The sequence below is a fragment of the Crocuta crocuta genome, unplaced genomic scaffold (assembly GCF_008692635.1).
Source record: "Crocuta crocuta isolate KB4526 unplaced genomic scaffold, BGI_CrCroc_1.0 scaffold170, whole genome shotgun sequence".
NCBI classification, from domain to species: Eukaryota; Metazoa; Chordata; class Mammalia; order Carnivora; family Hyaenidae; genus Crocuta; species Crocuta crocuta.
Genome location: NW_027527853.1, coordinates 4,303,466 through 4,328,093, shown reverse-complemented (window position 1 = coordinate 4,328,093; position 24,628 = coordinate 4,303,466). Strand labels below are relative to the sequence as shown.

General features: G+C 35.6%; 2 protein-coding genes across 3 annotated transcripts in view; one reads left to right on the top strand and one right to left on the bottom strand.

Annotated features, from left to right (window-relative positions):
* HELLS (helicase, lymphoid specific) overlaps positions 1–23,067 on the top strand; it is a 41,929-nt gene extending 18,862 nt beyond the window's left edge. The window contains exons 8-22 of one of the 2 annotated variants that reach the window (XM_077779624.1): positions 865–1,089; positions 1,442–1,624; positions 2,306–2,449; positions 5,231–5,427; positions 5,628–5,724; positions 7,302–7,463; positions 9,396–9,535; positions 9,622–9,760; positions 11,079–11,162; positions 11,240–11,359; positions 11,981–12,097; positions 12,405–12,564; positions 15,731–15,827; positions 15,908–15,984; positions 22,497–23,067. In XM_077779624.1, the coding sequence (XP_077635750.1) occupies positions 865–1,089; positions 1,442–1,624; positions 2,306–2,449; positions 5,231–5,427; positions 5,628–5,724; positions 7,302–7,463; positions 9,396–9,535; positions 9,622–9,760; positions 11,079–11,162; positions 11,240–11,359; positions 11,981–12,097; positions 12,405–12,564; positions 15,731–15,827; positions 15,908–15,984; positions 22,497–22,591 (2,037 nt within the window). In that variant the 3' untranslated portion in view covers positions 22,592–23,067. The remainder of the gene's footprint in view (positions 1–864; positions 1,090–1,441; positions 1,625–2,305; positions 2,450–5,230; positions 5,428–5,627; positions 5,725–7,301; positions 7,464–9,395; positions 9,536–9,621; positions 9,761–11,078; positions 11,163–11,239; positions 11,360–11,980; positions 12,098–12,404; positions 12,565–15,730; positions 15,828–15,907; positions 15,985–22,496) is intronic. The other variant, XM_077779632.1, reaches the window with a different exon arrangement.
* Positions 7,882–8,545, bottom strand: LOC144244667 (chromobox protein homolog 1). Its single transcript, XM_077780037.1, has one exon. It carries the CDS (start codon positions 8,338–8,340, stop codon positions 7,882–7,884), a length of 459 nt encoding a protein of 152 aa, XP_077636163.1. The 5' UTR covers positions 8,341–8,545.
* Positions 23,068–24,628: the final 1,561 nt, after the last annotated feature.

Genomic DNA, 24,628 nt, shown 5'->3' with positions numbered 1-24,628 from the left:
GGGTTGTCAGTGCAGAGCCGATTATAGGGCTCAATCCCACAGGAACACTGTGATCATGACCTGAGCTGAAATTAAGAGTCAGCCATTTAACAAACTGAGCCACCCAGGTGCCCCTCATTTTCACATTCTTAAAATATTGAGTTGTGGACATCGATAACCAGTAAAATCTGTCATTAGTCATAAGTTGGTAATGAGTGTCATTACAGATAAATTGATACTCTTAAGTGTGATGTAGTAAGTTCTTAAACTTTCTTTAATTTGCCCCTTTTTCTGTAGTGAAAGTATTTAGATGGAAGTAAATGGTTTCTTGAAAGGAAATTTTTTTTCTTTCCTATTTTCTACAGACATTACCCATTATCTTTGCTTTAGGTGAAGGAAAATATTAAGAAATTAGTTTAATAAATTCTTGAGTAGCTCATTTTAGAGGTTTGAGTGGGAGATATAAATTGTAAAGGTCATTTCAGTAGTGTGTGTCTATAATGTATAAGTTATTTTCAGAAGTTTTTTCTCCAGTGGCTTTGCATTTATGAGAGAATGATGGTAGCATCTCTAGGGTTTTATTCAGCAAATGGTTTTATTTCTCCATACTTAACGATTATAGGACTGGGTAAATTTTGATTAGTTTTTTTTTAATGTTTATTTAGAGAGAGAGAAGCAGGGAGAAAATCCCAGGCAGGCTCTGTGCTATCAGCATGGAGCCCAATAGGGAGCTCAAACTCATGAACCTCAAGATCATGACGTGAGCCAAAATCAGAGGCAGACACTCAACTGGCAGAGCTGCTCAGGCGCTCCAGATTTGTTCAGTTTTCTGATACAGTAGTCGCATTATATACCAAACTTCTAATTAAAGTTTTTTCTTTGCAGAACGAAAGCTCCTCTTCTAATCTCTGTGTAGAAGACCTTCAGAAAAACAAAGATTCAAATAGTATAATTAAAAATAGATTGTCTGAAACAGTTAGGCAGAATACTAAATTCTTTTTTGACCCAGTTCGGAAATGTAATGGACAGCCTGTACCCTTTCAACAACCAAAACACTTCACGGGAGGAGTGATGCGGTGGTACCAAGTGGAAGGCATGGAATGGCTTAGGGTAATGAATTCTCAATTTTAATACATGATATTGATTCATTTCTATATAAGAGCCTGTTAATGTGCTGTAACACAACTTGAGTTGTTTCTTCCAACTTTCATTATTAAATATGAAGCGAACATTTTTGTGTAAATACTTATTTTCTAATTTATTTATCCAGACTAAATATTTGGTATCTTATTCAAGACTGCCAACACTTTTATGGCTTTGATAACCGACTTCTTGCAAGTGTTACTATAACCATGAATGTGTTAGTCTCATCATAATTATTTTTGGGTAAAAAGAAATAAATTATTGCTAATTCAGTAGGTCTTTATATCAACTTAAATATAGTGTGTATTATTTTGTCCAGATGCTTTGGGAAAATGGAATTAATGGCATTTTAGCAGATGAAATGGGATTGGGAAAGACAGTTCAGTGTATTGCTACAATTGCCTTGATGATTCAGAGAGGAGTACCTGGACCTTTTCTTGTCTGTGGCCCTTTGTCTACACTTCCTAACTGGATGGCTGAATTCCAAAGATTTACACCAGATGTAAGATATCTTTCCTTTTGTTGAATATATTTTCATTGTAAATATTTTATTGTTGGCTGAATTCTATTGTAGAACTGTCACTATAATGTCGATTTCTGCACTACAGAAACACTACATTTTATTGGAGGTTTTGTTTGTTTGTTTAAGATTATTTAATCTGTACATCCAACTTGGGGTTCAAGGTCATGACCCTGAGATCAAGAGTCACACACTCCTCGGGCTGAGCCAGCACCCCTATTTCAGTTATTTTTCAGATATTTCAAATATTATTTGAAAAAATAATATTCTCTTTACGTATATATGGAAGAGAATAGTTATTAATAATCTTGGGTATTTGCTGAAAATAACCCTGGATGATTTTGAGTGTATTGGATAATTTGATTCACTTAAGACTGACCTAAGTAGAATTTAATTTTCTTACTGTGTTATTACCTTCTATATATGTGTGTCATCTTAGCCAAATCCTTGCCTTAAACTTGATTTGTTTTTATGGCTTTTTCTTACTCCCTTATAGTAGTAACATAATTGATTAGAGGTGATGGGCTTATTTTGATATAGAAAAATAGAGCTAAGATTAAATTGTCTTTTTTTTCTCTCCTAAATGGTTAATATGTTTTCCAAATTGTTGATACTTATATTTTGTTTTGAAGTTTGTTATAAATCAATGTAAAATCTTTTTAGATTCCTACTATGTTATATCATGGAACCCAGCAGGAACGTCGAAAATTAGCAAGGAATATTCACAAGCGAAAAGGGACTCTGCAGATTCATCCTGTGGTAATTACTTCATTTGAAATAGCCATGAGAGACCGAAATGCATTACAGGTATGATTTGTTTCCATTGAATTCTTTCTTTGTAACCCATAAACTGTATTTTTCTTAGTTCCTTGCACCATCTAGTAGCATTTAATTTTTTTTTCCTCTAATGGAAGTCAATATTGTGTTTTACAGATTCTTTTAGAAACCAGAGGTTTATATTAACAGTCTTAAAGGTTGCAGTAAGGCTGTAGTCTTTACAGGAAAATAAGACCTATAGCACCTTGCCTTTAGCCATAATATCATTTTGTGTGTTAGAATCAGGTAGACCTACCGAATCTGAGTATATTATAGACATGCCTAACATGTGGTTTAAGTATATAGAACTTAACTTACCCATTTAATTTTAATCAAATAAGAATAGAATATATTAAGACAAGTTATTTTTAGACTGTCTCCTGGATACATGGCATAACATTATCAATTAGTGCCCAAGTTACAATATATTTGGAATATTAACTTTTGCTCCTTGCCTCTGTCAGTTTATTTTTGGTATTTGAAGTACTTTATCATTGTTACACCTATAGTAACTATACATGTATAGTTCTTTACTACTTTGTTTTTCCTTTCTCTGTTTGGTACATCAAGTTTTACTTGTGGGGCACCTGGGTGGCTCAGTTGCTTGAGCTCCTGGCTCAGGTCATGATCTCATGGATTGTGGGGTCAAGCCCCCCCATCAAGTTCCATGCAGATAGCTTGGAGCCTGCTTTAGATACTGTGTCTCCCTCTCTCTGTGTCCCTCCCCCACTCATGCATGTGCATTCGCGTGCTCTCTCTCTCTCTCTCAAAAAAAAAAAAAAAATTAAAAAATCTTTTTAAAAGTTTTACTTGTGTGCTAGTGGAAATTTGGAAGATGAATTGCAGTTATGTTACTTCTTCACAGTAAAATAATAAATACTACTTGTAGAAAAAAGCACACAGACTTAAAAGCAATTTTATTTTATTTATTTATTTTTTAAGTTTATTTTCAGAGAGAGCACAGTAGGGGAGGGAGAGAGAGAATCCCACACAGGCTTTGCAGTGTCTGCCCAGAGCCTAATGTAAAGCTTAAACCCACGAACTATGAGATCATTACCTGAGCCAGAATCAAGAGTTGGATGCTTATCTGACTCAGCCACACGCAGGCACCCCAAAAACCATTTTAATTCTGAGAATGCTACAGCTATATAAATATTTTTCTTAGTATATAAGTATAATTTACATGTAGGGTTATACTATACATTGTTTTTTTTTTTTTTACTATACATTGTTTCTTAAAACTTCAGTTTCCTACTAAATAAAGGTGAAGACCTTTCTAATTTGCTCTCCCTATCCTACCTATATTGAAACATAAGCATTCTTGTCAAGTCCATTCACTAGTGGCTAGAATTTTGGAATTTTCTTCCACTGAACTTAAAATTATTTTAAGGATCTTAGCTTTGGGGGTACACGGCTTCTGTTGGTGAGTGGTAACAGAAGTCTCTGTTCACTTAATTCATTTTTCAGGATCCTCATTTCTAATGCATTGGGTTTTCTGATTGTTTTGCATATTCATTTATTTATGTTTGGGTTTTTTAAAGATAGATGTCTTACAGTGAGCAGTTATTCAGGTTATCTAGTTTGCCATAGTACCAGCAAAAGAAGTCCCAAATTGTTTTTCTTAGTCATAATATTATTTAAAAAGGTTTTTTTTATTGTGTTATGAATGTATTGAAGTGAAATGCAAAAGTGCCCCATTTCATCTTCTCCCCCCAGTTTGGCAATCCTGTTATCCAAGGATACCTACACTTGACAAGTTGGTATTTATATATCCATGTTTCTATATTTTTAAACAATAATATAGGTGAACTTTAAGTTTTCCCTTTGCCCAGTCAAGATAAAGAGAAAGATAATAAAAATGAAGACTAAGAGTTTTTGTTTTTGTTGTATTTGCTTTTTTACAAGGCATTTTTTTTTTTTCTCCTTTGAGATTATAATGCTAGAAGTACAGGGGTTTTTGGTAGTTTTTGCTTTTTTTTTTTTTTTTAAGGTTAATTTTTGTTATTTGAGAGAGAGAGAATTAAGAAGCAGGCTCCATGCCCACCACATAGTCTTGATGCGGGGCCCAACCTCACCACCCTGAGATTATGACCTGAGCTGAAATCAAAGGGTCCAATGCTTAACCTGACTGAGCCACCCATGTCCCCCTACAAAGTTTTTTAAAATTAGAAATTAAAACAATTTTTATGACAACTTTATGAAAGTAGGTGGTTGGCTTTCTTTTGTGAAGATACAAATTACTAAAACTGACTCCAGAAGAAAGGGAAACCTAAATAAACCGATATTATGTAAAAAATTGAGAGCACCATCACATTAAATAAGTGTCAGTTTCAGATGTAGGCCTCAAGAATGAAAATTCTAATGATATTTAATGTTTCAGAGCATATGTAACTAATAAAAGCTTTTAGTTTTTTTTTAGGAATCTAGTTTAATACTAATCAAAACCTGACAAGTACACAGGGAAACCACAGATTGCTTTGCCTAAAAAATATGACTAGAGAAGTTTTAAATACGTAATAGCAGGTGGACTTTATTAGTTCATAGATAGCCAAGTGAGGTTTATTTTAGAAATACAAGTATATATCCACTTTAGGAAATTTACTTACCCTTTTAGTAGCTCAAAGGAGAACATGGTCCTCTCAGTAGATACAGAAATGCCATTTGTTAAGATTGAACGTCCATCCCTAATAAAGAGGTTTTATTTTTAGAATTGTTTTTAGGGAAAATTGTGAGGTCATAATGTTAAAGTTTTTCCCTAAATTGCTTTTGTAGCACTGCTATTGGAAATACTTAATAGTAGATGAAGGACACAGAATTAAAAACATGAAATGCCGTCTGATCAGAGAGTTAAAACGATTCAATGCAGATAACAAACTTCTTTTGACTGGTACTCCCTTGCAAAACAATTTATCAGAACTTTGGTCATTGCTGAACTTTTTGTTGCCAGATGTATTTGATGACTTGAAAAGGTAGGTAAGCCAGTTATTTACCTATTTTCTTTATTTTTCTAACCTTCTCAAATGTGTGCTCTTAGTTAAAATTAATTCCTGTCTTCTAAGTAGTTGGATTAAAATGATAGCTTTTCAACTATTTCTTTGTGGTATATGTATGCTAATACAGTTGATTTATATAATAGGCTAACTTGTAATCATTTTTTTTCCACTTACAGCTTTGAATCTTGGTTTGATATCACTAGTCTTTCTGAAACTGCTGAAGATATTATTGCTAAAGAAAGAGAACAGAATGTATTGCATATGCTGCATCAGGTACGACTTTGTCTTATCCTGCTTACTGTGGACTACTAGAAACAAAAAAGGAACCCTATAGATTACCTGTTCAACCCTTTGTAGTAGATTTGGAAAAGTGAAGACCCCTCAAATTTAACTTACTCCCTCTCTCTTCCCCCTTTCTCTTCCCTCACCCCCAGAGGTCACATGGCTTTACAGCAGAACTCAAGTGAAAAGTTTGCCCTTTTCATGTATATTCCTTTTATATCTGTGGTCGCTGATATGTTTGTCAGCCAAAAAATGAAAGTGGTGGGTTTTATGAATGTTTGACAATAATATTTGCATAATTCACTTACTTACATGATCCATTTTTACTGTTTTCTGCAGTTTCTACCCATCCTACCTGTGTTTACTTTAGGCAAATTAATCTGTCAAAGGTTTCCTAGTCATTTCCATATGGGAGCCCAGAAAAGCTTCTCACTTGTGCTTTGACAATTTTATTCAAAGTCCATTATAACTTTTTTATTTCAATTTTTTTAAACGTTTATTTATTTTTGAGACAGAGACAGAGCATGAGCTGGGGAGGGGCAGAGAGAGAGAGGGAGACACAGAATCTGAAACAGGCTTCAGGCTCTGAGCTGTCAACACACAGCCCAATTCAGGGCTCAAACCCACAAACTGCAAGATCATGACCTGAGCTGAAGTCGGAAGCTTAACCAACTGAGCCACTCAGGCACCCTGTAACTTTTTTGTTTTAAAGTTTATACATATTCGTGATAAAAATGTGAAACAGTATAAAAATTGAAAATAATAATGAAATTCCAAATCATACTTCCCTTACCAAATCATTTGTATTTTTTTTCTTGGTAATTGGTATATGTGTTTCTGGGCAGCTTATTTACAGATCTTTTTTCTTAAACTGGTAGTAATGTTCTCTCTCTTTTAAAGCCTTTCTGTGCTTAACTCTATCCCTATGGAGTATTCAACTACAGATCCCTAAAATGAATCTTATGTAAATGAGTTATCAATCTATATATCAAGATACAGCTATAAAGGATATAAAATTATTTAAACAAGTTTATGTATTCTTTTGAAGACCTCTGAACTATTGAATAATGTTATAATTACCTAATGCTTCTGCTGTTGTTTTGTAAATGTGAAAATTACATATCATCACATAATAGGAAGATGAATGAAAATAATCTAACCCTAAAGTTTTAGAACTTATAGAAGAAAATTCTTACGTCTGCATCCCTAGGTTTGTTGGTATGTTGGTTTTATGCTAGTCCAAAACCTCACTGTAAATGCTGTGGGATATCATTTTAATTCTAAGAGTCACAAATGTCATCTTCTTTCTACTTCTTAAAATATTCAAGATATATTGAGAGGTTTTGAAGCAATGTTAAATTTTGAAATGTTATAGATAAATACCATGAATTTGGGATGTCTTTTGGTCTGGGGAAATTTCAAGGAGATATTTTATCTTTCAAGATTTGATAGTATATATACATATAGGAGGAAAAGAGAAAGAAGGATACAGAGGTTTGTGGAGAGAGAATTGCTTGAAAACTTGGAATTGCTTAATATTCACATGTTTATTCATGTTTAAATTTTAGATTCTAACACCTTTTTTACTGAGAAGACTAAAATCTGATGTTGCTCTTGAAGTTCCTCCCAAGAGAGAAGTAGTTGTTTATGCACCACTTTCAAAGAAGCAAGAGATCTTTTATACAGCCATTGTGAACCGTACAATTGCGAACATGTTTGGATGCAGTGAGGTAGAGTGTGGATTTGAAATAAACTGTAAATAACAGTTGGCATTGAAAATTTTATGGTTAATTTCAGTCTTGGAGCTCATCACCTGTTTTTAGGACTTGTAGAAGGTGAATTTCTAACTGGAGTATAAGGCATAAGGTCATTAGCAAAGGTTGTCTCCTAGTAATTCTGTGATCCTATTGAAGTTCAAGTGATGATTCATGCTCAAGTGATGATTCATGCATCAGTTGCATTTTGGATATATGGAATGCTTGTTAAGATTGTTTATTCCTGTCCCAGATCAACCCTAATCATGCTGTGGGGTGATAGACCTGGAAACACATATGAAAAAGCACACAATATACTAAAAGAATTTCCCAACTAGACCACAACACAGTCCCTTTATAGAAGGCTATTGATATCCAAAAATGTAACAATACTTCATTTGAAAGAGATTTTTTTTTTGTCACCNTCATCAGAATTTTTCCATTTCATCAGGAACATGAGTTCTCCACTGGAGTCTGTAGCTCCAATAATCTGCTCTGGCTCCAAACCCCGGGCAAAGCCTCGTGGCTTTTCTGACTCTTCTTTCTTCTTCTTTGGTTTGCTTTCCTCTCCCTTATCTTCAGAATCAGAATCAGCTTTGCGCTTGCCTCCTTCTGATTTATCCGACTCATGTGCTGTTTTCTGTGACTGTAGAAATTCGGCAATGAGATCAGGGCAATCCAGGTTCTCTTCTGGCTCCCACGTGTTATCCTCATCTGAGAACCCCTTCCACTTTAGGAGGTACTCCACTTTGCCCTTTACCACTCGACGGTCAAGAACTTTTTCCACCACATATTCCTCTTCCTCCTCTTCTAGCACCTCCTCCACTTTCTTCTTGTTTTGTTTCTTCCCCATAGTGCCCGTCAGCTTTCTGGTCTAAAGGGTGACGCTGCTCAGAGCAGCGCCCAAGAGCCCAAGAGGAATTGGTGCCGCGCTAATGGCGCGTCGCGTCGGGCCGGCCGGGGGAGTGGCGCCCAGAAAAGCAACAGGCCGGTGGCCGTAGTCGAGCCCCTCACTGAAGCGGCATACCGCAGGCCCCGGCCAACGGCCCTCCCCTCAGACGAACCTATCTTAAGACTAAAGATTAGAAGACCCTTAGAGTTTGTTTACTTTTTATCTTTTTTTTTTTTTTTAATGTTTGTTTATCTTTCAGAGAGAGTCAGAGATACAGCATGAATTGGGGAGGGGTGGAGAGAAAGGAAGGCACAGAATCTGAAACAGACTCCCAATGCAGGGCTCGAACTCACAGACCATGAGATCATGACCTGAGCGAAGACGGACGCTCAACTGTCTGAGCCACCCAGGCGCCCCCCCCCACTTAGATTTTGTTTAAATGTCCAGATTTTTTTCTACTGTGTGCTATAGACCTATGTATTTCTTTTCAAAATTATTTGTGGTTCTAGACATTTCTATTTTGTACAACCATTGGACTCTGTTCCCCAATTTCTATTATATGATGAAGGGAAGATTCTTGAGTTTTTAGCTATTAGGAATTTAGTATTATTCCTTATTGTGAGGAATTTCATAGCATTATTATATACTATTCCAAAGAGATACTCTCTATTACAGATATGTGAGGCCCCTGTTATTAAATTCCTTCATATAAGTTCAAAACAGCTCTACCCATCTTTAAATTTTTCCATGGAGATATGAAGGCCTTTACTGTAATTCTCAGATATTATCGTAATTGTTAAAATAATTAGGCGTCACATGACCACATGTGCACTTGGCTAAAATTGATGGATCCTTGATTTTATGCCTTTGGAAATCACTAAACTTGATGAAAGACAAAATTATTTCTATATGTCATAAAACATTTGTACATAAAAATATTCTATTACACTTTGTATATATTTAGAATTTAAGGGTATAGCTTTTTAAACATATTCCTTTTAATTGTTCACTTTTAGAAAGAAACAGTTGAGCTAAGTTCCACTGGACGACCAAGACGGCGTTCCAGAAAGTCAATAAATTACAGCCAAATAGACGATTTCCCTAATGAATTGGAAAAATTGATCAGTCAAATACAGCCAGAAGTAGACCGAGAAAGGTGTGAGTTTAAAATAAATTTAAGTATTCTTTAAACTATGGTACTTTTTGTATTTCTCACATTCGTGGATTATATGTTTTTGGTAGAGCTGTTGTGGAAACGAATATCCCTCTAGAGTCTGAAGTTAATCTGAAGTTGCAGAATATAATGATGCTTCTTCGGAAATGCTGTAATCATCCATACTTGATTGAATACCCCATAGACCCAGTCACACAAGAGTTTAAGGTGAGTACCATTTAATAATGTACTGTTTTGATTGCTGTAACTTTTTATATTGAAGGAAAATGTCATTTTGTTTTTTGATTATTACTTAAGTATTGTAATCCTTAAAGTATAAAGATTGTAATCCTTCCAGTAAGTGAAGATAATCTTCTCCCCCAAAACTGAGAGAACTTTTTGAGTTTTAGAATGATAGTCACTTTGTATATGTAAGTGAAATATTTCTATTTACATATTTTATCTGAACACTAATAAATTTAGAGTGATAGTGTAAAGTTTTTTGTATAAAACAATATTTTGGGGTTTCGTTTTGTTAGTAATCCTGTTTATTTCCAATTTGTGTTTTGCTGTCTATCAGAGATAGTTGTCACATTTTCAGTATTCCTTTTAGTTAGTATTTAGATTGGCAAAATCATTCTGACTGCTCATTGCCTAAATCTTAACAGATAGTCACAGAACAAAAAAGTTTACAAAGTTACAGGCATTTAGATTAGGTGAATGAAGTTACTTTCCTGGGCAGTTGATGGAAGAAATGGCATAGTATTAAAATAAACCTGTTCTCAGTAACCTTTAATAACCCTATTTCACACTAGTTTACACAGTAGAGTTTCTTCTCCCTAGCAATATTGATATTTGGGGCCAGCTAGTTTGTTTACGAGATGCTGTCCTGTGAACTATAGCCCATTTAATATCATCCGTAGTGTCTAGTCACTGGGTACCAAATAGTATTTTCCCAGGTTGTGATAACCTAAAATGTCTCTAGATACTGCTAAATATATCCTGGGATGGAGGGCAAAATTGCCCCTATTTGAGAATCACTTCTTTACAGTTTTTCATTCAAGTAAGGAAGAAGATAATCTCTGATGAGGAAATTAATTTTCACTAGAAGATGAAGATTTTCTTTAATATTTAGGTTGCTTATAAGCTCTTATGTTTTCTTTATACTCAGAAGTCTAGCAGTTATTTTCATTCATATTTTATTAAAAGTACATTTATAAAGAAAAAACTTCAACATACATGCAGTATGCAGTTTAAACTTACAGTTCTCTTATTACAAAGTCTTTGAGAGAGGGGTGGGGTAGATAGATCAGAGTTGGACTTTTTGTTTTTGTGAAATCATTTGTTTTAAATTTAAAAGTATGTCTTTCTCTGAGAAAGAACTATCTTATTTAAAAAGATCAAATAACAAACTCAATTTTTAAAAATTTTATAGGGACTTATATGTCATTAAAAATGAACTGTTCACCTGGATTTTATTTTGATGAAAATTATTGATAACTATTGTGACTATTTTTTCTGTTGTCCTTCTTTACCTGCTTTTAAGATTGATGAAGACTTGGTAACAAATTCTGGGAAATTCTTAATTTTGGATCGAATGCTGCCAGAACTAAAAACCAGAGGTCACAAGGTGGTACCTTTGATTGGATTTTTGGTTGTTTAATTACTTCCTATTAGTACAGATACTAAGATATATTTAAATTTCAGGTGCTGCTTTTTTCACAAATGACAAGAATGTTGGACATTTTGATGGATTACTGCCACTTTAGAAATATCAACTTCAGCAGGCTTGATGGATCCATGTCTTACTCAGAGAGAGAAAAAAATGTAAGACTATTACATAATACATATCAAATTCTTTTTGTAATTCATATCTTGATTTCTAAAGTAATGTTCAGAGTAGACCCACAAATTGATAGACTGAAAACCTCGTAGCAGGATCAAAAACCTAAGCATTTTTTAATTTTAGTAAGTCTTAATGATTTTTAAAAATTTTTTTTAATGTTTTATTTATTTTTGAGAGAGAGAGATAGCATGAACAGGGGAGGGTCAGAGAGAGAGTAAGACAGAGAATCTGAAGCAGACTCCATCCAGGTTCTGCACTGTCAGCACAGAGCCGGACATGGGGCTCAAATCCACAAACTGTGAGATGATCCCAGCCAAAGTCAGTTGCTTAACTGACTGAGCCACCAGGCACCCTGTCGTTTTCAACTTTGATGACTTTGGGGTTTTCATTATTTATTCCACATCAAAAATCCTGTAGATAATGAATAATTCATACCTAGTTTGGAGAATGCTGGCCTATTATATCCCTTGGCATTGCCCTCCTCCCTACCTTTGCTGTAAACGTATGGTTATAAGATGGTTGCTCCACATGCAACATCATATCCATGTTCCAGACAGTAACAATTTTTTAATTCCTTGAGTTTATACCTTTTTTACTTTTAGATGCACAGCTTCAACACAGATCCAGATGTGTTTATCTTCTTAGTCAGTACACGAGCTGGTGGCCTGGGCATTAATTTGACTGCAGCAGATACAGTTATTATTTATGATAGTGATTGGGTAAGTCAGAAGTATAGCAAATGCTGATTATATTTCCATTCTTAATTTTTTTATCTTTCATTGTATGCTTTGCAATTTTATTTACTTTGAAAATGTATCCCATTTTAAGACAAATCATCAAGTGTCTTGTATGTAAAGACTTGAACATGTTTTATAATTGAAATCATTCTGGAGATCTAAAGTGAGTTAAGACACTGTTTAAAAGATTCTGATTGGATCATGCATGTATGTGACTTTACCCACATAGTATGAGTTTAGATAACTTTAATATTCAACTATTAAATGTTATTTTTCTTTTTACTCTAAGAATCCCCAGTCTGATCTTCAGGCCCAGGATAGATGTCATAGAATTGGTCAGACAAAGCCAGTTGTTGTATATCGTCTTGTCACAGCAAATACTATCGATCAGAAAATTGTGGAAAGAGCAGCTGCTAAAAGAAAACTGGAAAAGTTGATCATCCACAAAAGTAAATAATACTTTGTAACACTTTTTTGTTTGAAATTTCTATTATATGTTGTGATATTTTATTACTATTATTTTCTTTTATTATTTTTAAAGATTTTTTTTAAGTATATTTATTTTGAGAGCAAGAGAGAATATGAGCAGGTAAAACAGAATCCCGAGCAAGCTCCTCACTGTCAGCATAGAGCCCGATGCGAAGCTCAGTCCCATAAACTATGAGATTATGACCTGACCCAAAACCAAGAATTGGACACTTAACTGACTGAGCCCCCCCAGGTGCCTTGAAAGATTTTATTTTATTTTATTTTATTTATTTATTTTTTAATGTTTTATTTCTAGGAGAGAGAGAGAGACAGCGTGAGCAGGGGAGGGTCAGAGAGAGGGGGAGTCACAGACTCTGAAACAGGCTCCAGGCTCTTGAGCTGGCAGTCAGCACAGAGCCCGACGCGGGGCTCGAACCCACAAACCACGAGATCATGACCTAAGCGAAAGTCAGACGCTCAACCGACTAAGCCACCCAGGCGCCCCTGAAAGATTTTATTTTTAAGTAATCTCACACCCAGTGTGGGACTTGAACTCACAACATCAGAGTCAAGAGTTGCATGCTCCACTGACTGAGCCATCCAGGCATCTCACTGATTTCTTTATAAAAGGAATTAGTACAGGGACACCTGAGTGGCTCAGTCATTGGAGCCTCCAACTTTTGATTTCAGCTCAGGTCATAATCCTAGGGCCATGGGGATTATTAGTACAGAGGCTGCTTAGGACTCTCTCTCCTGTTGCCCTTCTCCCCCACTCGTGGGCATGGTCTCTCTCTAAAATAAAAATATACATAAATAAGTACAGCTTGATTAAGATTTAGATAAATAGTGGGGAATTTGCAGCTGTAAAGACCTAAACTAGATTTGTGTGACCATAAACATAAATAAAGGAAAAACGTTAATGTATAGATGAGGAGCAGAGGGGCAAAGAAAACCCTATCCAGGATACTTTTATAATGCCATATCCTAACCTCTGTTATGGGGATTTGACGTGATGGAAATGCTTATTCTTGAGCAGAGATTTGCCTTCCAAAAGGCTTTAAGAAGACTTCAAGACTCTTCTTAGAAGTTCAGTATATTAAGTATTAGAATCTTAAAGATACACTGAGGTAGTGCTATAAAATCTATTTACTTGATTAAACTCACATATTTCAAAAATGTGGCTCTAGAATGTCCTTTTCATTGTTTCAAATACAGTATTCTTTTTTTTTTTTTTTTTTTAATGTTTTCTTTATTTCTAGGAGAGAGAGAGACAGCGTGAGCAGGGGAGGGTCAGAGAGAGAGGGAGTCACAGACTGAAACAGGCTCCAGGCTCTGAGCTGGCAGTCAGCACAGAGCCCGACGCGGGGCTCGAACCCACGAACCGCGAGATCATGACCTAAGCGAAAGTCGATCGCTTAACCGACTAAGCCACCCAGGCGCCCCACAAATACAGTATTCTTAAAATACAGTGTTTTAGATTGTGAGAAGTAGGGGAAGTGAAGTAGGTGAGGCATTAATATTTTATATTCTGTTCCCTAAGATTCCTTGGAGAAGTTTCTGCTTTTATTCATTCAGTGTAAAAATCTGTTTGGCAAAATTGCCTTCATAGCTACCCTCACAGAAGTTGAAAACATCTGTTATGTTGTAAAGCCTAGAGTAATGGGAACATGATAATGTGGAAAATCACTATCATTTTATTTTATGCTACTTTTCTGCTTGCTCTTTACTTGGAAGTACTTCCTCCAGTGTATCTGATATTGAGTTAGGTTTTAGAAATCTTTAATTTGATCTGATAGAACATTCAGATTATAGTTGGAATTTACAGTGGAGGGAAAAAGAACTTGCCTTAAGAAGATTTTGTACAGGGGCACCTGGGTGGCTTAGTCGGTTAAGCGTCCGACTTTCGCTTAGGTCATGATCTCGCGGTTCGTGGGTTCGAGCCCTGCGTCGGGCTCTGTGCTGACTGCCGGCTCAGAGCCTGGAGCCTATTTCAGAGTCTGTGTCTCCCTTTCTCTCTGACCTTCCCCTGCTTGCGCTGTCTTTCTCTCTCTGTCCTAGAAATAAATAAAAATATTAAAGAAGATTTTGTACAAATTAAAAAATGTTCACCTGTGCTGCTTTAGGTTTTTGAACAATGAAATGTATTTTCTTTATTGAATATAGTTTAAATTCCAGTAAAATTTATATCATTTTATTTCCAGAGTCTGTTTCCAGTATTTTGAGAAATTAATTTCAAAGAACAATTTGAAAAGAATTTTTAAAATACTGGCAGTGTTTTATTGAGGTATAATATATGTACAGCAAAATAACCAGGTCTTAAATGTACAGATTGAATTCTGACCAACATATACACACAGTATAACTGTCCTCTAGATCAAGGTAAACATTTCCATCATCCAAAAGCATTTCCTCATACACCAGTCATTTTCCATATTTTCTTGTTCCTCACCAGAAGGCAGCCACTGTTCTGATTTCTGTGACACAGATTAGTGTTTCCTTTACCTTCATATGTGGATTCATTTGTATGTATGTAGCTACTTTTGTTTAGCATAACATTTTGAGATTCATTTATGTTACATTGTAAGTTAATAGTTTGTCCATTCTTTTGTTGGTTGACATTTAAATTGTTTTTCAGATCTTGTTTATTTTTAATTTTTTTCTTTTTTTTAATTTCTGAGAGAGAGACAGTATGAGCAGGGGAGGGTCAGAGAGAGAGGGAGACACAGAATCCGAAGCAGGCTCCAGGCTCTGAGCTGGCTGTCAGCACAGAGCCCAATGCGGGGCTCAGACCCATGAACCATGAGATCATGACCTGAGCTGAAGTTAGACGCTTAACTGACTGAGCCACCCAGGCGCTCTTTTTTTATAAGCTGCTCTTACACAAGTATTTGTGGACATATGCCTTTGTTCTTGGTCTTTGGATGGGTGCATGTTTACCTGTAGGAACCTGCTGAACTTTTCCCTAAGTGGACATACCATTTTACATTTATACTAGCAAAGTATGAGAGTTGTGATTACTTTTCTCCTTATCAACACTTGACTTTGCCTGTTCTTTTTAACATATGCCCTTCTGATTGGTTTATAATGTATATTTTGGTTTTAATAGCAATTTTCAGTGTTTTAAATTTCTTGAAAACTTTTTTCTAGATCATTTCAAAGGTGGTCAGTCTGGATTAAATCAATCTAAGAACTTCTTAGACCCTAAGGAATTAATGGAATTATTAAAATCTAGAGATTATGAAAGGTAAGATATTTTAATTTTTAAAAAATGTAATTTGTAGTTTTGATTTATCATGTGGACTTGAATATTTTGTTTTCTTATAGGGAAGTAAAAGGATCAAGAGAGAAGGTCATTAGTGATAAAGATCTGGAGTTGTTGCTAGATCGAAGTGATCTCATTGGCAAGTATCCTGCTTTTATTTTTCTTTTACTGGAGACTGAAACAGACATAATATGTAATTCATTCAGACATTTAACTAGTCTTTTTTTCTTTATGATTCTCTTTGTCAGAATCTTAAAATCATGACATTTTACTCATCTTTTACTCTGACATTTTTTATTGAGAAGAGCAGTCTTTAAATGTAGCCACTATGTCATTACATTTAGGAGCATTGGCACTAAACCCTTGAATTGATACCTACTACCCAAGCCATATTCACATTTCCCCAGTTGTCTCAAATCTTTTTTTTACAGTTTGAATCAAGATCCAAATTTCATTGTTTGTTATGACTCTTTTCTTCTGTAACACTCCTTCTTGTTTTGTTTTTCCATGTCATTGAGAAAAACTGGGTTGTCCTATAAAATGACCTCTATTTTGAATTTTGCTGATGTTTAAAAAATTCTTTTTGTGTTGTTCGTTGATTTGTTCCTCAGTTTCTTCCTCCATCCACTTATTTTCAGAACATTGGTAAATTAGCTATGTAAATAGCTCTATAGGCTTAATTAGATCCAGGTTCCATTTTTTTATGAATACTTTGTGGTTTCTCTCTTTGAGAAAAGCACTTGTTAGTATGTAATGAGCCTCCCTCCTGTGGCTTTAAGTTACCGGGACACAGGCTTCCACACAAACACCTGTAACCTTCTCAGCTCTTTCACTCAAGAGTTTGGCCTTCATGATGAGAGCTTGCTTTGGGAGCTTTCTCTTTCCCAAATGTTTGTAGCCCAGTTGCATTTTATCAATGATAGAATCATCTCCAGTCTTGTTTTGCAGAGCATTTATCAGTGTCTGCTCACTGACCAAGGCCTATGGTTTATCAGAGTTGACAGGTGAGCAGAGGCTCTGGTTCCTCTGTAAGTGGTAATGCCTCATACTAACTTTCTCAAAGTAACTTCAGTAATATTTGTTGAAGTTGATCCTGTGGTCATGCCACCAGCATCACCCTGGCTTCCTGGGTGCTGCTTATGTTTGTGACACAATTCACATGGTCCTGAGGTTTCTGGGTCTTCCTTAATCTAGATGGTATGTCATCAGCAATGACCAAATAGTTGTTGTCATATTCTAAATCCTACCAGGAGGTACTTTTCTGGGTTTCTTCTTTTTAGTGAGCTAAGATTGATCAGCTGATTCAGGCTGATTTTATCAAGTTTCCTGTCCTTTATTTAACCTGATGATTTTAGTATCCAATGATGATGATTGTTTTGAACAATTATTGCCTTAAGGATTGCAAAATGGTAATTTTCTTGTTTTGTCTTTCCTTTATTAGCCAGAATTAATCTATTAAGAACTTTTCCTTGCCAACAATTTGGTTATTCTGAGATATACTTTATACAGGTGAAGCACAATAAATTGCTTCTCTTTTTCAGTTTTTAGTATGAGTTGATGTCTACAATGGTGAACATAAATTATTTAGAAAATATAAATATTTAAAACTCATCATTTCCTAATTATTTTTATAACCTGGTAATCTATGCCCTTAAGTGTATTGTAACTGTAGGGGAAATACTATATAAAGCTGTACCACTGCACATCTTTCAGCACTGGTATGTTGGTAGTGTGGTATTGGTGATGGCAGGAATATGTTAATACCGTGGAAATAGGGAAAAACTACAAATCCCGGGCCTTGGTGGGACAGGACATTGGGGGAGCCATTGTTGAACTTTTACAGGCACACCATTGGGTATATTTTAGTGATGTCTTCAGCTTTGTTTCAGGTAGCCCTTTTTAAAGTTGTATTGTCTTGGGGCGCCTGGGTAGCTCAGTTGGTTAGAGTCCGACTTTGACTCAGGTCATGATCTCACAGTTTGTGGGTTCGAGCCCTGCGTTGGGCTCTGTTGACAGCCAGTCAGAGCCTGGAGCCTGTTTTGGATTCTGTGTCTCCCTCTCTCTCTGACCCTCCCCTGCTCATGATGTCTCTATCTCTCTCTGTCTTTCAGAAATAAATAAAACATTAAAAATTTTTTTTTAAATAAATAAAAAATTGTGTTGTCTTGCTGAGTGGGAAGAAGTCTTTATATCTTCTAGATACAAGTCATTTATCAGATAGCTGTTTTGTAAATATTTTCTCCCAGTCTGTGGCTTATCTTGCGCACTCTTTCCCCCGCCCACCACAGCTAAACTCTACACCCAAAATAGGGCTTGAACTCATGATCTGAGATTAAGAGTTGCATGTTCTGTCATCTGAGCTAGCCAGACATCTCTTATCTTGCACTTTCTTAATTAGTGTCTTAATTATTAGTGTCTTTTGAAGGGCAAGATTTTAATTTTGATAAAATCCAGTTTATCTTTTTTTGTTATCATTTACTGTTTTGATGTCATGTCTAAGTAATCTTTGCCTAGCCAAGGACATGGTGTTTTCTTTTACAAGTTTGATAATTTTGGGGCGTCTGGGTGTCTCATTCTGTTTAAGCCTCTGACTTCGGTTCAGATCATGATTTCGCAATTTGTGAGTTGGGGCCCCACAATGGGCTCTGTGCAGACAGCTCAGAGCCTGGAGCCTGCTTCGGATTCTGTGTCTCCTTCTCTCCCGTTGCCCCTCCCCTGTTTGTACTCTGTCTCAAAAATAAATGTTAAAAAGTTAAAAAGAGTTTTACGGTTTTAGTCCTTGCATTTGAGTTAATTTTTCTGTAGAGTATGAGATAAAGGTCTGAATTCATTTTTTTGTTTGTTTTGCATGTTGTTATCCAGTTGTTCTAGCACCATTTATTTGTTGGAAAAGATTTTTCTTTTCCTATTGAATTTCCTGGGCAATGTTATTGAAAATCAGTTGATAATAGGGCACCTGAGAGGTTCAGTTGGCTAAATGTCCAGCTCTTGATCTCAGTTCAGGTCATAGGATTAAGGCCTGGGTCAGGATCCGTGTTGAGCATGGATCCTGCTTGGTATTTTCCCTTCCTCTCTGCCCTTCTCAGAATCCTGCTCTCTTGCCTGCTCTCCAAAAATAAAAAATTAACAAACATACATACATACATACTTTTTTTTTTTTTTTTAAGTCAGCTGGGGTTCCGGGGTAGCTCAGTTGAAGCAGCTGACTTTGGCTTAGGACATGATCTCCTAGTCTGTGAGTTTGAGCCCCACACAGGGCCCTATACTGACAGCTCAGAGCCTTGAGCCTACTTTGCATTTTGTGTCTCTTTCTCTCTACCCCTCCCCGTTGTGCGTGCGCGCGTGCTCTCTCTCTCTCTCTCTCTCTCTCTCTCAAAAATAAACATTAAGAAAAGTAATTTAAGGATCTTCTTAAAAAAAAAAGTCAACTGATCATAAATGTAATAGTTTATTTCTGTACTCTCAATTCTGGCCTCTTGATCTGTTTACCAGTCCTCTGCTGGTACCACACTGTCTTGATTATTGTAGCTTAGTGGAGAGAGACTCCTCTAATTTTGTTCTTTTAAAAAATTTTTAAGCTCTTTTTGGTTCTTTGCATGTTTATACAAATTTTAGTTTTCAAATAGTTCAGAAAAAAATAATGAGAAAGATAAATCCTTATGGTCAAATCTTAAATATACTATTAAATAAAAAGTACCCATATAGCAGCAGCTGGCTGTTCAGTCTGTAGAGCATGCAAGTCTTGAACTTGGGTTATAGGTTCAAACCCTACCTTAAGTATAGCGATTACTTTAGAAAAATCTTTAAAAATCAGTCATATAGAAGGTATGCAAAGATAGTGTGACATCTGAATTATTTTCATTAACTAAAGGAGAAGTAGATACTGAAAAGCTACTTTGGATAATATAATCAATTCAGAGTTCTTAAACTTGGAGAAGAATGTTGTTAACCTGGTAAAATGCATCCGTCTTGTAAATTACTACTAAAATCAAGATGAAGGATAGCAGCTTTGACTCCCACTGTATAATATATAGAATTGTACAATTTACAAGAAAATCCTAACTAATGCTACAAAATAATAAAAATAGATTAGAGGAATAGGGATACGTATAGTTTTTGCATATGATGTAATTGTCTACGCAGAAAGTGTAAGGGAGTCTAGTAGTTTTTAGACTATAATTGGAGGAATGCCTAGCTTGATTGGTTAAAGCATCTGACTCTTGGTTTTGGCTCAGGTCATGATCTCATGGTTCGTGAATTTGAACCACACATCAGGCTACATACACACTGCTAGTGCAGAGCTGGCTTATGATTCTCTCCTTCTGCCCCTCCCCCCGCTCTCTCTCTCTCTAAATAAACTTTTTTAAAAAACAAGAAAATAGAATTGGAGAAAGTTGCTATAAATTAATAGTATGTATATTCAGCAATAATTATTTAAAGAATAAAATACTTCCAACAACTGCAGAACTGCAACATGCCTAGGATTAAATGTAACAATTTTCTTAAGGCCATATGGACAAAATTAGGAGCCATTGAAGGTCATTAACAGGACATTTAACTGTATTCACAAATGTAAATATTCAAGCGTAAGTTGGTATTCCCCAGCTTAATTTATATTCCTTATATGATATTCTAATTAAAACCCCAGTATGACTTTAAAGAACTATGACAGGGTGCCTGGGTGACTCCGTCAGTTAAGTGCCTGATTCTTGAATTCAGTTCGGGGTTCATGGGATGGAGTCCCTCATGCTTGGAATTCTCTCCCTCCCTCTGCCCTTCTACTGCTTGTACATGCTGTCTCTCTCTCTGTCTCAAAATAAATTTTTAAATAAATAAAAGAAATAGAACCTGACACATTTAAAAAAAAAAATGACAAGCAGTTTTAAAAATTCATATGAAAGAGGGACGCCTGGGTGGCTCAGTCAGTTAAGCGTCTGACTTCAGCCCAGATCATGATCTCACAGTAGGTGGGTTCGAGCCCCGCAACAGGTTCTGTGCAGGCAGCTCAGAGCCTAGGGCCTGTTTCATATTCTGTGTCTCCCTCTCACTCTGCCCTTCTCCTGTTCATGCTCTGTCTCTCTCTGTCTCAAAAATAAATGAAAACTATTAAATTTTTTTTTAATTTATATAGAAGAGTAAAGGGCAGAGAGCCAAGATAATTTAGAAGAACAATACAAAATTCCATATCCTGTATTAATACATGATATAAAGGTCATAATAATCAAGACTTTTGAATTAGCATATGATAAAATAAATAGACCAGTGGTTTGGCAAATCCAAAAAGCCAACCAAACTTGCATAGAATATCAGTAAATGACAAAAATGGCAATTTAAACTAGAAAGAACAAATTCCTATTCAAATACATGATGCTGGAACTTTTTTTTTTTTTTTTAATGTTATTTTATTTTTGAGAGAGAATCCTAAGTAGGCTCTGCATTGTCAGCATAGAGCCTGACATGGAGCCCAAACCCGGGAACTATGAGATCATGATCAAAGCCAAAGTAAAGAGCTGGACACCCAGCTGACTAAGCTACCCAGGTGCCCCAGGACATTTCTAATCAATAGCTAAGAAACCTCATACCGCACTCCAGAACAAATACTAAATAATTAACAGGTCAGAACCTAAATCTTAAAAGCAAAACTTTAAAAATATGGGAAAATACATGTATGATTTTTAGGACAGGAAAATAATTTTTTTAATGTTTATTTATTGATTGATTTTAATACAGTAAAGACTTGTATAAAAACAGATGATACTGGGGTGCCTGGATGGCTCAGTCGGCTAAGCATCAAACTTCAGCTCAGGTCATGTTCTCATCATGGCTAATGGGTTTGGATCCCCTTTTTGGGCTCTGTGCTGACAGACAGCCCAAAGCCTGGAGTCTACTTTGGATTCAGGGTCTCCATCTCTCTCTGCCACTCCCCACTCACGCTCCTTCTCTCTCAAAAATAAACATTAAAAAAAATTTTTAAACAGATGACACTACACACAGATTAGAGACAAGCCATAGAAATATTTTCAACACCTATCAGATAGAAAGTGCTTATAACATGTAACTAAAATTAACAAGAGAAAATGACAACATGAGTAGGCAGGAAAATGGCCAGGGAACATATAAAAGATGCTTCAGCTTCCTAAGAAGTCAGAGTAATACCACTCAAAACTGGTAAAGATTTCATTCCGTAGCTATTATTGAAAAAAATGTAAAAGACCACATATTAGCAGTGGGGGTGTGGATAAAGATAAATTTTCATGGTATCATGCTTTCCAGCCTTTAAACTAACAAAGATTGGGCTTTTAGTATTTTTTAGACATCTCTGAAGATGTAATTCAAATTGCTGCCCTATACCTCTGCGTCTTAAATATAACAAAAGTGATTTTGATAGCAAACTCTGATGTTTGTTCGTTGGAGGTCAGTTCTCATCATAAAACGAGTACACTTTACTTTCCTGCTTTTGATACATTGAGTATTAATGATTGAGGAATAAAGTGTGTCACATTTTTGTGGGTTTTTAAGTTTTGTACAGTTGACTCTTTCCATAACAACTTATTGGACATCTCTTTTAATATTCTTTTTTAGGTTCTTATACTTGAAAAAAATGAATACTTGTTTAAAAAATAAATACTTGTTTATATATTTTTCTCTTAGATCAAATGAATGCCTCAGGACCAATTAAAGAGAAGATGGGAATTTTCAAGATCCTAGAAAATTCTGAGGATTCCAGTCCTGAATGTTTGTTTTAAATTGGAGTTAAAGACTGCCTTTAAAGTTCTTGTTTACATCCAGTAATTTGCCTATATTGGTTTTAAAATCCAGATTTTCCACTTGGCTTTTTCGGTTGTATCAGTTTACATAATGAAACTTGTACCATTGCATAAATAATAGATGATAATTTTCTGAGCCTTATTAAGAACAAAGAAGTATTCATAGTAAGTTTAGATTTACCGTTAATTTTTCGGGCTCGGTAATATTCTTGGGTACAGGCTGATGTGTACTTAACCACTGCCAGATTTATACAGTCTTCCTGTGGAAGTTTAAAGTCTTTTTTCCCCCTTTTAGGAGTACAGTTCATGGGTTTGGGGTACTTCATTTATGGAGTAGGCTTTTTTGATGGGGGAATGACTGGGATTATGCTTTCTGGTGTTTAAATAAGAAATTGTTTGATTTTAGAGTCTATTTCTATAAAATAGCTTACCAAATAAATGTTGTTATAAGATGATCGCAGATATTTTTCTTTTTCTAGGAAAATAATGACTCAGGTGAAGTAATAGTAGCAAAAGTCTGGACTGGCATTGTGACTCAATATTCTTATGTTGATTTTATTCATTATTATGTGATTTATACACATATATGAAGATTACAGCTGGACATTGGATTGGTTAATGCAGAGAAGACTCTCAGAGAAACTGTAAGGTCTTGACAAAAACAAGAGTAGAAATTGGAAGTGGTAATATATCGTGCAAAATAAGAATAGAACAAGAGAGAAAAGACCTTGAAAATGTATAGTAGTAGGAGTAGATAGTACCCAAGAGAAAAAAACAAGATGTAGGAATGTAAGTAATATGAAATTCATAGGATATAGTAGAGGAACATAAAGACCAAAATCAGAACAATTTAGGGCCTGTATGTATGTCAGACTGTAAGGAAGAGAGTTCCTGAATGCTCCCTGAACCATATATTTTTGTGTAGGTTGTTTGCCTCTTGAGAAAATGTTATTGTATTCAATATAAAATAGATTATCTCTGCCTTAGAGTAATCAAACTATGACTCAGAAGAAAAAGTGTTCTGAGAGAATATTCGGATGAGCAGACTACAGAGCAGCTGTATTGTTTAAGTGGATATGTTTACCAGTTTCCAGTCAAGTTGTGCTGGCTAATCATACCTGTAACTTGGTTGCTTAGTGGTCCAACTTAGTTTGCCTAGTCTGTTCTAAATTGTGCATGAATAGGACAGAAGTTTGATAACAATGCCGTGCAAATGACAGCCAGACAAATGGTATCTTAAGGTGTTATTTGAGCATTTAACTCCAGGATATAGGTACAGGATACAGGATTACGTTTTCCAGTGACTTTCATGGGTTTACCTCTGTCCTCACATCTGTAGTAACTCCACCCTCTTTCTTGTCTTGTTCCCTGTTGGCCCGGAGAAAATAGAAATTATCAGAAAACAACTTGCCAAAGTTGCTACCACTGCAGCTGTAAACCTACCAACATCTGTGCTCATGTGTCCTCTCCTCTCCTCTTAACTATGGATGTGCCATCCTGTCTGGAGTCAACAGAAATGCCTCATTTCTTTGAACTTTTATAAAGAGCTCCTTGAAAAGTTGTCTGTAATTACAATTTATGATATAGGGCTGTGTTTCTCATAGTGAAGTCTGTGGACCTAGCTCAATGTGTGTATTCATTTTAATCCATCCTAAACAAAATTCATACAATACAGACAACTATTTTTTCACCTCTTCCATTTTTTTCCCTAGATCTATTCCAGTCAGATTTTCATTCCCTTATCTATTCCAATCAGATTTTCATCCTCTTCTTTCCATTGGAACAATTCTTACTGAGATCTCCTGTCACCTCAATTTGCTTGTTCTTTAATCAGCAGTATAACCTCCTAAACAATTTCTTGGGTTTGCTAATTTCTTGCAAACCCATTGGCCTGGTTTTCCTTCCTACTTCTCTAGCTCTTCTTCATCCCCTTTGCTATTTCTTTTTTACATCTTTGACCCCTGGACATTAGAATGTCCCAAGCAGAGCCTAGGTCTGCCTTGATGGTCTTATCTC